The sequence below is a fragment of the Calonectris borealis genome, chromosome 18 (assembly GCF_964195595.1).
Source record: "Calonectris borealis chromosome 18, bCalBor7.hap1.2, whole genome shotgun sequence".
In the NCBI taxonomy this organism is placed as follows: Eukaryota; Metazoa; Chordata; class Aves; order Procellariiformes; family Procellariidae; genus Calonectris; species Calonectris borealis.
The window spans coordinates 5,713,912-5,728,698 of NC_134329.1; the positions used below are offsets into that span (position 1 = coordinate 5,713,912).

Below are 14,787 nucleotides of genomic sequence, written 5' to 3' on the forward strand. Positions count from 1 at the left end.
CCAGAGGATTCACTGGTCCCGGATGGCAGCGTAGGAACGTCGGGAGCGTTGAGTCGGCTATGCTGGGATGGGTTGCAGTTGCTGGACTCTGTTTGTTTTCTCTTGGAAGCATCCAGAAATGGTTTGACTGTTGGTGGCAGTTGGTTTGGTTTGATTTTTAAAGCCAGTTTTCCTCACTTGGGCAGGGTCGTAGCTTCTCATACCGTGCAGAGCTTAGGACAGCATGGTGTTGGTGATGGCACCGGGGAGCCCAACAGGCAGTTCAGAGCCACGCGGTTGGGTTGGGTTGGCTTAGACCACAGTTGAAAGTTTGGCCGTCAGCTCAGCTTTCAGTGGCTGTTACACAGCAGCCGTGGTTTGCCTGCGTGGGGGAAGGCAGGGCCAGGTTAGCAGAAAGCAGCGCTGCAGCGCTGTAGTTGTGATAGGACCTGGTTTGCAAGAATGGTCTTTTATTATGTGAGAACCAAAACCCCGACATCAGCCTCTTCACAAGGGGGGCAGGCAGAACCCCCCTCTGCCCTTTGCATATTTTGCAGTGAAGCCAGCCTGAGAGTTAATGTATTAAACCGAAAAGAGGAACTGGAGGTAGCCAAAAGAGAGGAAGGATATGAGTTAAAAACAGTCCGTTGTCCCCGTGGCTGTCTAGCAGGGCACAGGAGCTGGTGCTGTCCCAAGGTATGGAGCTTCTGGCTTCATCTGCGGACATAGGGCTTATGTTTATTCTCAGAGAGTTGTAGAGTTGGAAAGCAGTAATTTAACAGTAGCTTCCAGAGAAATAAAGAGGTGGAGGCAGTTTCACACTTTCCTGTAAAGCCATGGACGCGTGTTGCTCTCCTGCTGGGCAGCAGGCAGCAAAGTGGGGAACTGTGTTCCCCCTTTTTTGTCTCCTCCTGGCAGGGTGGAGGGAACACATTTTTTAAAACAGCAATGTCGTTCTCCTCATCCACACATCCTTCATTCTGCGTCTTCAAGGTCATGCTATGTGTAAGATGACTGCCACCTTTTCCACTGGTGGGGTTAGCATTTTTCCTATTTAATGGTGTTTTCACCAGTTTCTTCAGACACCGGCATGTGGCTAACAGTCTGAGTTTGTCCTCAAGTGATATCTGCCCCAGCTTGGTGCTGGAGCTGTAGGGTAGGACACTGCAGTCTGACTGTAACCCTACAGCCGTAACAACAAACCCTTAATGCTGCCGTGGGTTTGGGCAGCCTCCCTGTTGTGGTATGCACATCCTTCCATTGCTCCTGGTGAAAACAGGAGCATGAAAAGAGGTCAAGGGAGAAAAAAGAAAAATATGTATTCACAGCAAGCACTCTGTGTCTCCTGTTATCTAAATTCTGTGCAAGCAGTGAGCACCGATGGAGCTCCATGCCACCTCTGAGACCACCGAAAGCAAAATAAACATCTTTGCAGCATGGGCTGATACATGCTCCCTTAAGTGTCGCAGGCACCTCCAATTCATGTTGTCTGTGGAGGAAGAGGCTTTGAGGATCAGAGGACGTTGCCAGACAGGCACTACGGAGGGCTGATGGAGGGGAGGGCACTACTCAACGTTAAGGGTAAATGGGCTGTGTTCCCAGCCCAAGCGAGTGGGGATGGCCGAGCCTTGCCTTGCCTTCAGGTGAGTGGTGTCTGTCTATATGCAGCCAAGTCAAACGCCTTAGTCCTGGTTTGCTGGATGTATTAGTGGTGTGGGACAGCGTTCAGTGCTGCGCACACGTTTTTGACTAAAGAGCCTTCCCTCCTTTGTGAAAAAGGTTTTCACAGTGCAGCTCAGCTGGCTGGGTCTCGGCAATAAATCTATGGGCTGACCAAGCCAAGTGACTTCTTGGAATGTTAATGAGTGAGATGTGGCCGATACCCTGGAGTTGGGGTATCTCTGCACAGCGCTCCTGGTCAGCAAAGACAGGAATCGCCTGGTCCCCATTTCAGCTGTGCGTGTCATTCCAAGTCCTTGGCATCAGACGTTCATCTTAACCACGAACACTTCTGACTTCCTTTAGTTTTGTTCATATTGGGGAAGGTAGCACCTTTAAGCATCTTATGGGCTATAAAAATTGCACAGGTTACACAAAATAAATCGGTAAAAATGATTAAAAATTAGTAAAATTGGAGTAAGAGGAAGCTTTCAGTAATGGAGCAAATGGGGCTTTTCACTGAGCGCTGGCAGAGTCCAAAGCGAGAGACAGCCTTTGCCCCAAGGCATTTAAAATATAAGAGACAGATCCAGTCCAAAGTGGGTTACAGGTTGCCAGAGGTGAAGAAAACTGAAAGTGGTGCAAGTTTATGGAGTAAGCAGGTGGCAGGTGCCATGTTTCTGTTTATAAACAAATGCAAAACGTGCTCAGTTGTATTCCCGGCTCAAGAAAATGCCTTTGTCCAGGATTTTGTCAGCGCTACAGCGGTGAGGGAGGAGACACGAATGAACTAGTTGTGTTTAAAAATACAATTTTTGGAGTAAATTAATCTGTGGAGACTAGGTCCAGTGTGCAGAAACATGAAATGTTTTCAGACCTTATTTTTTTTGAAAACTGAAAAAGATGATTCTGTACTATGTACAAATGCAGAGCTATGTGCCTCAACCAATATGTCAAACTGTCATGTGGGAGATTTGGTGAAAAACATCTTGTCCTAAGGGAATAATTTTAAACACTGTATGTAGGTTTGCTGCCTCGTAAGAGATCATTACTCAAATCTATTCCCTCTTATGGTAGCTTGGCCTCTGCTTAAGGGGCGCAGAGTGAACAGAAGCCTATTAACGCATCCTTTAAGAGTGGTTATCAGATGGTAGAGGGGAAACTGATCTCTGATCAGGGAATATAGTGGTTTTGGCCAAATCCTCTGATTTAGCCTTAACAAGATCAGTAGCAATCCAGGGGCTTCACGCTCGGCTGGCCATCGAGGGCGGCGGCAGTGGGGCCATGCTGTGCCGGGCGGCCGGACCCTGGGCAGCACGGGCGGCTGAGGCTTTGTCAGAGCTGGTGAAGAAGTGTAAGGGACGAGCCCTGGGGCAAGGAGCCGTTCCAGGGATCTTCACCTCCTGTTTGTCACTTCAATCTCACAGGAACGCTGAAGTGTGGAGTGGAACCCATTCCCAACCAGACCCCTACCAGACTGTGACGGCACTCTCGCTCCCTGCTTGTCACTGCCTCCTGTTCCTTTTGTTGGTGGTGGTTTGGGTAAAAATGAGAGGAATGACACGAGCAGCACCTGAAGAGCAGCATAAACTCCCAGTGCCTCTGTGTAGCATCCACCGTTGCCTTGACGACACTCCATCCCTCCCTCAATTAATCTCCTCTCTCACAAGACGATGCATGTAATGCATTCTAGCATTGCAGGTGAACTCGTTTTTAATGGGATTAGCTTCGCTAAAAATTGGGACACATCTGGGTTTGCGTAGTGTTTGGTGAGATCGTCACAGTTAAGAGAACATGTTTATTTTTAAAGAATGCATATGAAGATGCTACATGGGGGAAGAGGCTTTACATAGCAGCTTAACGTGGGCTAAGGAAAAAGAGGGAGTGAGAAGAAAGCTGGAGGGAATTGAAGTGTGTATACATGGTGTCTTCAGGAGCGAGGAGAGTGTCAGGATCTAATCTCACTAGAAAGAAATGTGTTTTTCCTGGGCTGGTGTGAAAAAGCAGTCTGTGGTATGTGTATTGAATTTTTGGGGGGAGTAGAACTCCTCATCTTCTCTCTGTGTCCCAGCTGCGGACTACCAAGGGGTGGCAAGGCTCCTGTGTTAGTTACCATGCTGCCATTAATGCTGTGTAAACAACCTTTTATTTTCTGAAGGCATGCATGCCTTTGCAACGTAGAGCAGAAGGAGAGAGCAGCTTCCTAAATGTGCAAGGTCAGAGCAGAGGATACGGGGCATGGGAGAAAGGCTGGGTGGGTCTTTCACGGGGGTGCTTTTCTGTCTGTTAGCTTGTTTGTTTGGGACTTAATGATGGAAATGTGTTCCTGTGGGTAAAGCCTGTTCAAAAGCTTAATGTGTAGCTTTTACCTAAAATGCAAACTTTAATATTATTAAAACAAAACAAAACAAAACTTTTTCAGTCTTTTGGGAACGTGAAGCTGCCTCTGTAAAGGAGAGCAGCCTGGTGTTTTTGTCCCAACTGCTTGATACAATTCTTACCATTGCTTTTGTATGTTGTTGTAACTGATGAATGTCAGCAAACTATTCAGAGAACACTTTGAAGTGTTTACCTAAAACATACAGTTTGAACTGTAATAAACAAACTTGCTGGAATATTGGCTGAACACAAGTATGTAAGGGCTGTGAAAATGGCCGAACTTAATTCACTTTCATGTTCCAATGAATGTTTGCAAATACTTCTTTGCCATAGCCACCCAGCTCTTCCAGATGTTGTGGCTGGCTCTTGGAAGTGCCTCTGCGCAAGCTGAGCTAATAATATTAATCAAACCTCATGTTAACTTCCAGGGCATTCAGCAATTATTGCAGGAATTTTCTCTGCTGTGAGCAATTTTGCACAGTTGGCTGGGATGCACAGTGGTGGGTTTTCCTCGTCTTTATCTTCCTCGGAAAAACAGAGTATGGGTTGCTGCTCTGGACAGGATAATGGTAGGGTGGGCCATTATAATCAAAGTAAAAGGAGGAAATAGTTTCCAGTGCTAGAAATTTAAGCTCGATCCGTGCATAACTGGCTTTTGGGACCACTGCGACTTCACCCGGTCGCGGTGTGTGAGAAGGTGCTGCCGCCGAGGGGCGGGTGCTGGGTGCGCCGGGCGGAGGAACCGGAACGCCGCTGCGGTCGCAGGCAGCTTGGTGGCTTTTGCTCTGCAGGTGACTGTCCTCCCTGGCTTAACACCCGCCATCACATACAGGAGTCGCGGAGGCTGCCACGGCCAGCACTAATCACAGCTTTTTGGGGTGAGGATGCCATCACGGTTGAGCCGTTTTCAGACTCCTTTTGGTCTTTGGTCACTTTATTGCTTTGAGTTTCATGCCTTCCATGCAAACACGTTGTGTGCTTACATACGACATTTTATCTCTTATCTCTACTTCAACATTGGCCAATTTCAAGCAGCGCATGCTATCCTGCGAACCGGGTAGTTTTACTTGCATCTGTCCAGGTTCTGTTGTGTCATGTTCTTCGGTTTGGAGGGGAAGTCTCCACCCAGACCATCTCGAGATCCTGGGTATGGAGGATGGCTCTTATTAGAAGGGTATTGCTTTTATTAATAACACTTACAAATTTCTTGCAGTAGTTGCGAATAGAGGCAGTTGTACAGTTTAAACATAATTTGTTTGAAAATTCCTTGCTTTCAATTAGGTGTACTTTGTGACTGACAGTGATTTATCTGAAACTTGGCAACTGTGAGGGAATGATGTGATAACACCATCTTGCATTACCTGACTAATTTTAACCTGCTGAGTCCCATCAGTCCCTACTAACAACACCCCTCAGGACTGTGTGTGCTGCAGAAGGCGGGTGCTGGGGCACTGCTGGTTTGAAGGAGGCAGAGAGACAGCGAGGAGGGCTGGTGAAACAGGTCTGCCAGGAGAGTGTTACTGTTTTGGACAAACATCTGGCAGTATCTCATGCTTAAGAACAGAATTCTCATTGGGTGGATCAGCACAACTTTAATTTTTTTAATAGAAGGGGCTTTTTCAGAAAAGCATCATAGCTTTGTCAAGACAGAAATATTGGAAAAAAGTAAATTGCACTGAATATTTCCCTCCAGATTGGCTTTGAGTACACTTGTGCCAATGCAAACTTTACTGCAAGCTCTCATCCTCTTTTTGTTTTGGATTTGAATGCATCATTTTCTGTGCTCTTTAACAATAGAGCAAGAGAGCTTGAGCTCCTACACAGTGGTGTTGAGTTAGGCATCATGTGGACAGTGGCAGTCAGTATTAACTTCACAAACTTAGGATTAGGTCCTGCTCACCTCGTTTACTTGGGTTTTCCTCTGAGGCCAGCGAATCCTGTTCTTCACTGTGGGACAGATCTTGCATTGATTCCTTTATCAGTAGTTTGTTATGAATTTTATCCACAGCAAACATTTTTGAAATAATTTGCTGATTTACAAGTAAACAAGCCTAATTTTTTATTCTTTAGACGCTTGTGGCATAAGAACTTCCTCACTTAATTGTTGGCTGAGGACCTGATCCGTTCTGGGTGTCAGTGGTGTCTGCATGGCCGATGCAGACGTCGCTGCCCGCGCCAGCACAGCGCAGCGGAGCTCTGGCTCTGATCCTGGCCGGGCGCGTGCAGCCGGGTGCTGGGTCCTGCTCTGGGAACGCGCTGTCTCAGCCTCTTCTGTTGGTGTACTCAGCCGAGAGGCCGGTCTCTGGAGCCCTGCAGTAAATGCTCTTTGCAGAAACACCACCGAGATCCCGGGGCCCCTCGTGACAGCAGTTCAGTGGTGGGACTCTTTCCTCTTTCTCTGCAGCAGAGGAAGAAAGCTGCTGTCACAAAGACTAATCTCAAGGCGCTGGCTTTTCCTGTACTGAGACCAGCATGTCCTGTACGTTCAGGGAGACTTAAGAATAAAAAATATTGGGTACTGTGTGCATTGTAAGGGACGTGAACAAATACAAATAAGAAAAACGTTTCCCTTTCTCAATTCTCTGCACAATCCCATTTGAGTTTTAAACATTTTATAAATAAAAAGTTGTTCAGGCATATTTACATTCAGGATAGTAAGTTTAAATTAGAACACTTCATCAAATAGCGTTTATTTAGGGAGTCTTTTTTTTGCCCTGTGATCTTCCCGAAGTGGCGCAGCTGCTAGCCGTGTGCTGGTGGAGCAGCTCGTGCTGCTCCCTGCCCTGTGCCGGGCTGCCGTGCCCGCAGAGTGCTGCCCGCGGACCAGCTCCGCAGCACGGATGTGCCCCTCGTGTTAAGGGCCGAGGTGAAAACGCTTGTTACTCTTCAGAGGCAGGCGCAGACTGTGCAGGGGAGGGAGAGGGTCTGGGGTGTGATGGGGCTCAGAGGTAACAGGAAAGAAGAGTAGAAGTTCCCTGCGTTGGAGCAGAGGCAGGCTGTGCTAATGCTGCCTCTGCCTGCTGAAACTCTGTGTTTGGGTATTATGCAGCAAACTCTGCTCTGTGCTTCAGCTCTGCTCCTCGGTACTGCTTATTTATCAAAACTGACTAAAAAACCACAATGCCAACTACAGGGGACTGTAATCCACTTTGGAGTTTAGAGAACGTGAGCATCTTTGACCTGCCGATGTTGGGTTCTTTATTCGAGCAGTGAGTCAGGGTATCCCACAGAAATGCAAACCCAGAGCGCAGCTGTGCTAGGCTGAGGTGTGTAACGGAGCTCTGTGTTGTTTTTGCACATGGTTGCACTAATGCAGCGCATGGCTGAGCAGGCAGCAGCAATGCTCTGGAGCCGTGTTCCTTCTCCCATCGTTTATAGCATCACGTCCCCAGGTTCTAATTAGTTTGTCTGTATGGTGTTATGATACTGTTTTGAATAGGAGCATCTCTGACATCCTATAATCAAGCATTAAAAGCATTTTCCAGTTTAAACCAGGGACTTCCAGACTAGTTTAAGATTAATTTTTAATATCACTGTGATTGTGTAACAAGCTGTTCAGTTCCTGTTTTGTATCAGGTGTAGCAGCTGGTTAAGTGAAAGAAATACAACTTGCCCCATGAAGTGTGGTAAACCCGTACTGCTCGGCTTTGTGGAACATGAGAAAGATGATGTGAAGAAAAGTCTTAAGCAGGTTAAACATTCACAGCCATTTTTTGGCATCTTTGGCATGATCCAGCATCACCCTCAGCCCTGCGCGATGGGAACTCTCAGGATCTATTAGAGGCATTATGGTCCCTGCGTTAGCTAGTGCTGCTGCGGGTCTGGTCTTACCTCTTGTGCTCTGGCTGAATATGAACGAAATGGTGGATGAGAGGAAATGCAGGCTGCCTGTTGAGATGATGTTGGCTTTTTTGTCTTGCCTTGCACCGTTCTTCCATTTACTCACTGTTTTTATCCCACAAAAAGCCCTCCTTCCAGGGCTGGGGGGGGATGTCTGCATCAGCTTGGGCATCCTCCCTGGCAGAAGCAGTGGCGTTCCTGGGGGTGCATTGGCTCGGAGAGGGTTTTCTGTGTTCCCAGACTGGCAGGCTGGCTCCTCCTGGGGAGAGGGGAGCAAGCCCTAGCCTGCGCCAGCCCCCGGGCTGCCCAACCCCGGCCACAGTGGCAACAGCCGCTGCCTTGCCTTTCAGAGGGTCTGTCAGAAGGGCTCGTGGAGGGGCTGCTGAGGACGTGAGGAGTTAGAAGGCGAGGGCTGAAGTTTGCGGGGGTTTTGTCTTTGGGCTTTTTTTGGTGATTTGACTACGAGCAGTGGAGAAGAACTACACGAGTAGTTGCTTTCAGTGAGGAAGAAGGTGATGAAAGAAAGATGTCCCTGGTTGTGCCAGGCAGGGAGAGGACACGTGTACCAAGGCAAATTTTGAAGATGAGAAAAATGTATTTGCAACAGAGAAGATTACTTGAAAGTATTAAGAATGGAAGCAAGGAAAAATAATGGAGTGACAGTGGGAACGAGTCATGAGTACATGGTAGTATACTTTGGAAGGAACAATTCTAGCTACTCTTCATGTTAACTGTGAAATTCAGAGGAAAAAAGGTCCGGGACATCGTTTAGGATGTTTCAGTTAGTCTTTAATGTCTGTGGTTAACGGAAACTAATGGTGGCTAAAGATCATACAAAGTCCTAAAACGAAGAAATTGTAAGAAAGATATGATCGTGGTGCTCCATTAAAAGAGGTGCCCAGGGAGACCGACGATGGGAATGACCTGGAGGACACGGAGGGTTCAGGGCTGGTTTCCTGCCTGGGGAAGTTGCAGTATCGATTTCAAATAGCACAATTTCTAATTGTGCTACAATCCAGGACACACATAATCAGCCGTGTATACATCCCCAGCGTTCAAACGTATCGATGGCTTACTTTAAAACAAGTGCACGTGAAAAAGAGTATTTTTGTTTTTTTCTGGCACAGTGAAAAGTCAGCTGGGGAAGCTTGCTGCGGGGTGGGAAGAGGGAGCTGTACCAGTGACGGCAATGCCGCGTCCCCGAGCCAGGGGATGCCATGGGTGCAGGCGCCAGGGCACGGGCCGGCGGGGCAGAGGCGGGTGCGGAGACGCTCCCCGCATGCTGCCAGTTGTGTGAGTTGATGGGGTTGCATCGCACGGTTCTCCTAACGCTCTCTCTGTGAACCCTTTCCAGCCCACGACCTTCCCCCGAGCAAGACCTCGGCCACGGCGCAGACCGGCAGCCACCTGCAGTGCCTCTCGGTCCACTGCACGGACGACGTGGGCGAGGCGAAGGGCCGGACTGCGGTGCCGACGTGGAGGTCCCTGCACTCGGACATCTCCAACAGATTTGGGACTTTTGTGGCCGCTCTGACTTGAACAAAAGAAATTATTTTTTTTCTCTTTTTAATTTCAAAGGGCCGCTACTGCTAGGTGGACTATTTTTCTAGGTTGGTACCTGCTTAGTGGCATATGGACTGGAAAGGGTTAATTTAAAGTAAACCTCAACTTTTTTTTAATCTTCTGCCACAGTATGTTACCAGTGTTAACCCTTCTGCAGTTAGCACACTTTTGCTTAAGATTTTCCTGCTAGACCACTTTTTCCCATTATTCTGTAACCTTGGCATACATTTATAGATGAGGCCTTTTCCTTTTTCATCTCAGCGTATGTCCAAGTCACGTATGTCATAATAAGACAAAGATCCTCCTCCTCCTCCTCCTTAGCTTTGTTTTTCTTTTTTTGTTTTGCTTTGTTCAGTGCTTATTACAATGGTGATCCTGAAGAACAGCAGTTCAGGAATAAACGCCGGTTAAAGTGAAATGGTCATCATTATATTATATATTATATTGACACCCAGCTTTTGCCAGTCACATACAAACCAAACAGTTAATGCTCTGTTGAATATTCAGGCAATGAGCCTGCCCTTTCCTGAGAAAATGATCTTCTGTTATTAATAATGTTCAGCCTCATTTGCTCTCCGCCTCCCCCTGCGAGGCAAAGATGCTCGTTCCTGTATTTACCTTGGTGAAGCCCAGAGACGGAGCTCTGTCATGAACGGGCTGGTTCAGACACAGCCGGGGAAGGTATAGAGAAGTTTTTCTAAATAAGTCTAATAGGAAGTTTGCTTAATAATTCAAAGTCATTACCTCCTCCACCGAACGCCCAGGCTCCCTCTCTGCTTGCGAGGAGGAGCAGGGGGTGCTCCCCAGCGTGGCCGCAGCCGCCTGGTCCTGGTGATGCTCCCACTCTGTAACTGCTGGAGAAAAAAAATCCCCCAGAGCCACCGCGCACCTCCTGCGTGCGCTGTCCCACGGCCCGGTGCCCCGGCGCAGGAGCCAGCGCCCGCGGCGCAGCTGGGGCTGTGCCCATTGCCAGCTGTGGCCAGTGTCCCCAAAGCCCTGCCAGGCAGCACTGCCGCACCCTGCCCATTTTTCACCCGTTTTTAGCTGATCGGAAGCGGGGTCCAGCGTCCCCTGCGCTTGGCTGCGGGGTGCCCCGGCTCCCGCCACGGCCCTCCCGGTGCGGTGGCAGCAGTCGGGGGATGGCCTAACCGGCGGGATGGAGGAGGCTGTATGCCCAAGGTCAGCGTTTCCTAATCTGCCAGGGCAGGGAGACCCTGTGTTAGACCCCCCGAACTCATTCGAGGCCCCGTTTTTGCCACGCATTGAAGAACAGTGTTACTGGATGCACACAATAAAAGGAAAACCATACTTTCCTGCTCATGATAGATAATACTCATTCGAGAAGAAAGTTGGAAGCAAACCAGATAAAAACACGACTGACACGATGATCTGACACTCCTGTGGTTTTACGTAACGCTGTCCATTATTTGTGTATCCTCTGAGTACAGGAGTGTGAGCCGTCCCACCCCGCTCAGGCCAGCTCGCTTTCCTCTGCTCCCTGAAGCTTAATAACATCACTGGAGATTTAGGTTTTAGCTGTGAAATAAAGGTCGGCCTCTCTAGGGTTATTTATTACTTCTGTCAAGAATTCACAAAATGTGTCCCTCCTCAAGGGATGGAGTTTGAAGACTGCTTTGTATTTTATCTTCGATGATTGTGCTGGGCCTTTAATTATTTTGAAGAAATGTTCTCAGTAGACACCAATGGAGAGGAAATTCTGCCTAAAATGCCAATGGCACGGGGTGGTCCGAAATCCTCACTCTCGGTCATATGTGGCTTCAGAGAGACTCACAGTGTTTGGATGTTACTTGAATGTGCTCTTATTAACCATGCATGGATTGATTTCCTCTTATGGGTCTGGTCAGTGACTTGACTTTGGATAAATTTGGATAGTTTTGAACCTTCATTTTCAATATTATTTTACTTTTTATTGAAGCTGGAGCTGCCATGAGGATGAGGATTTTTGCCCATCCTGGAGCAATTGGTTGTGGAGCTGCCTCACACCCGCTTGGTTTGGAACAAAAGGATGGGATGTTTTGTACCTTCTGTAGGTGCGTGTGCTACGGAACGCTCGGAGCTCTCCCCGGTACCTGCAATAAAATATCACCGTCCCCAGTAAAATATCTTCTGGTAGAATAATAATTGTCAGCCCTCACTCTGGAAGATACCTCTTTGCCTGTGATGTCTTAAGTCCTGGTTCACCCAAAAATATGTTTAACTTTAAATCCTGCCTAGGAAAGCACTTGGGGGCTGCTGAGCTGTGGGGGGAGTCTGTGCCTGCTGGAGCAGGGGGGGAGCTCTGCCGTGGTGGGTTCGGTCTGCAGCTCCCACCCTGTCCTGGCAGCTCCTACCTGTTCCAGCTGGGTGGGTCTTGGAGTAACCCCAGCGGAACACATGCCTAGACATACGATACTGCGTTTCAGCACTTACAGCTGAAAATTTAGGAAGAGTTCATGGTCTGGTGGCATTCCTGTACCGGAGTGCAGCCCCGATGGCTTACTTCTTTGTTTTTAGTTTTTCCTGCTGCATTCAAGAGAACAGGTTTTTCGGGCTTCCTGAGGTCAGGGATGCACACCCTGTGCTACCAGGAAGAGACCTTTCAGTGAATGCTGCATTTCAGATCGCTTTTAAAGAGAAATCCTCCTTTAAGTAGAAACGCAGTGACTCAGTTGGTCTCACCCACCCTTTTTTTCTGGTTTGCTCTCTGCAGCTTGTGCTTCTCTCCTGGAGTTGTTGTTCTCATTCACGTGGGACTTACTTTTTCACTTGCTCATAGAAATACAAAGTGGAAGCAATTCCTTAAAATCCAATGGAATCCTAACAGTTTTCAATCCTATGAAATGAGGAGGATGGGTGATACTGGAGCTAGGGGATGTGTCTTCAGCTGCCGAGCTGTGCAGCGTGGAAGTGCGGAAGCTGTGGCACGTGGCCGCCGCTGGGTCCGCTCCTGCATGGCTGGCACTGCGGGGCCCGTGAGGTGGATGGAGTGGGAGGACGGGATTTTTAGATAGGAGTTAAATGCAGTGGTTGACCGTCTTCTGGGCCTTATTGTCCATGTAGTTTTGCTGAATAGTATGGTCACATGCAATCCTTTTGCTAACCTCCTATCCATTCAGTCTTGCTTAATTTAAGTGATACTATCAACTGAGCAAAAGGAGACGTTGTGAACTCAACTTGGGGCAGCTGTTAGCCATGCCAGGACCAACCTGTGCTTTTACGGTTTCTTTGCTTTTTGCCAAAGATCAGAACAGAAATGGTACTGACCAGGACAGGCATCACTTTGTGCTCATAACCTGGTGTGTTTGGTACTGACAGCATATGCAGAAGGCTAGAGCTTTGTCGCAAAGCTTGTGTTGCCTGCGGTAATCTCATTGTACTCATTTTCTCCATTAATTTGACACTGAATGCACTGATTATTTTTTTTAACATGTATAAAATATCAGCATAGCCCTACGTGGTAAGAATGGAAATGATTTAATTTTCTGAATAATAATACTTCCAACTGAAGCATGTTTGAGAGCTGTAGGTAAAAGCCTGCTGTGCAAGAGGTAAGTTGCACTCTTTTGTGGAGAGGGAAACTGAGGCACAGACAGCGTCAACCCGAGCTGGGTCAAAGGCACGTCGGTGGCAGAGCCGAGCTGTACCTGAGGTCTGACCTCTGCTCGCAGCCCTTGCTGAGCCCCATGGCTCGAGGCTTGCTTCCTTTGGAGGATGAGCGGTGCAACAGAGGGTGAAATGCTATGAGCTACGTGCTCCCCAAATGACTGGGTAAAGCCCGAGGAACGTAAACTCGCACCTGCTTGTCCTACAGGGCTTCCAGACAGCGGGGACGCTGTACCAAGAAGTCAAAGACCTGTGGTAGATGTGCCATTAAGATACGCACAATCTTTGCTTTGTATTGTGAACAACAGCTAAAATGCAGCTTCGCATTTGTTTTGGAGACTTCTCCCTGCCTTGCCTGGCGTTTTGGGTTCTGCCAGGTCTCCCTCGCAGCGCTGGGTGCCGGTGCCGGGCAGGGGTGAGCCTGGACGTCGCTGTCCTCCTGACCCAGCTCGCCGACTCCTCTGGTGTTTGTTAAAAGAACTCTGCACTTAGTCTTCAAGTTAAAATGTAGTAGCAAACTGAGCAAAATCTCTCTTGCATTTAAATTGGGAGGAGTGATAAAATCTCTCTGCCAAAAAAAGGAAAGAGCAGGCCTTATTTATTAAATACTCTTGCGAATTTTTCTCCAGATCACTTTTTCCTAGGGTTACTAGTTCTCTGCTATTCTAGCTCACTTGTTAGAGCACCAGTGGGAGAGGGTTTAGACTGATTTTTTATTTAGTTACGGTGACTTTCATCAAATAGGTAAGGATTTCCTTGTGTGGTTGGGGTGGAAGGGGATGAACATCAGAGTTACGTCATCTGGGTCATTAGGGAACTGTTTCAGATACTGTGTGTCTGCCTGGTCGTCCTGAGGCTGGCTGGCCCTCCCAAACCAGGAATCGGTGTGAGGCTTCCAGGCTCCAGCAATATGGCAAAATGTTCACACCTTGGTAAGGAGCGAAGGGGTGAGGTGAGCACAGGGCGGGAGGAGGCGGGGGGTGGGTGGGGAAACGCAGACAGAAACAAAACTGGTAAATTTTGATTATTTTCGTTAAGCTGCAGTGTAAGGTTTTCTCAGCGACTAGATTCACAGCTGTTCAATGGATGGTGTGTAAGAGCATAACCCATTTTTATAGAATTGTTTCTCCTTTATTGCTTAAGGCTAATGGAGGAAATAGTCTAATTTTGTCTTAGAAATTCTCTATTAAAATTGTTGGTTTGAGTCCATCCGCTCATAGATTCTGACTGATGAAACTGCAGGCTGTGATTTCCGGCAGTTACAACTTTATCACTATTCACTACCCAAGAATATTACAGCTTTAAAACAGCCTTAAGCAAAAGGATGTTATTTCTTTGTACTAAATTTGGTTCATGGAAAAGAAGAAAAAACTCAAAACACTGGTAATCCGTACTGCATAGCAAACTTTTCTGAAAAATGTTATTGCACATGTAAAATATGAAAACTTGACTCTGCTGTGTGTTAGGCAATCCTGTAATCTTTTTTCTTTTTTTTTTGGATTCTTGTTAAATTCATTTCTTAAATGCTTGGTTGGAAGACTGTGACAATAGCTCATGAAATTGAGTGTTATTTTTCTTTCATTTTTTTAAATATGTAAAGTGCAGTCTTCTGTATTCATGCATATTGTACATATCTGTATATGTTTTACTGAGCAACTAAATAACAATAAATATGATGTTAATGGTGGCTATTGTATATTTCATACCATGTTTGCTAATTTTTGTACTAAGTCATTTTTCCCCTAAGATGTGAAGAAGTGAAAC

At 47.3% G+C, this 14,787-nt stretch overlaps 1 protein-coding gene across 2 annotated transcripts in view; it reads left to right on the forward strand.

Moving 5' to 3' along the window:
- MN1 (MN1 proto-oncogene, transcriptional regulator) overlaps nt 1-14,787 on the forward strand; it is a 114,739-nt gene that overhangs the window by 26,263 nt on the left and 73,689 nt on the right. The window contains exon 2 of one of the 2 annotated variants that reach the window (XM_075167458.1): nt 9,212-14,719. The exons of the other annotated variant lie outside the window; for it this stretch is intronic. Coding sequence (XP_075023559.1) covers nt 9,212-9,396 — 185 coding nt within the window. The 3' untranslated portion in view covers nt 9,397-14,719. Of the gene's footprint in view, nt 1-9,211; nt 14,720-14,787 lie in introns of those variants that run through there. 2 annotated transcript variants of the gene reach the window in all.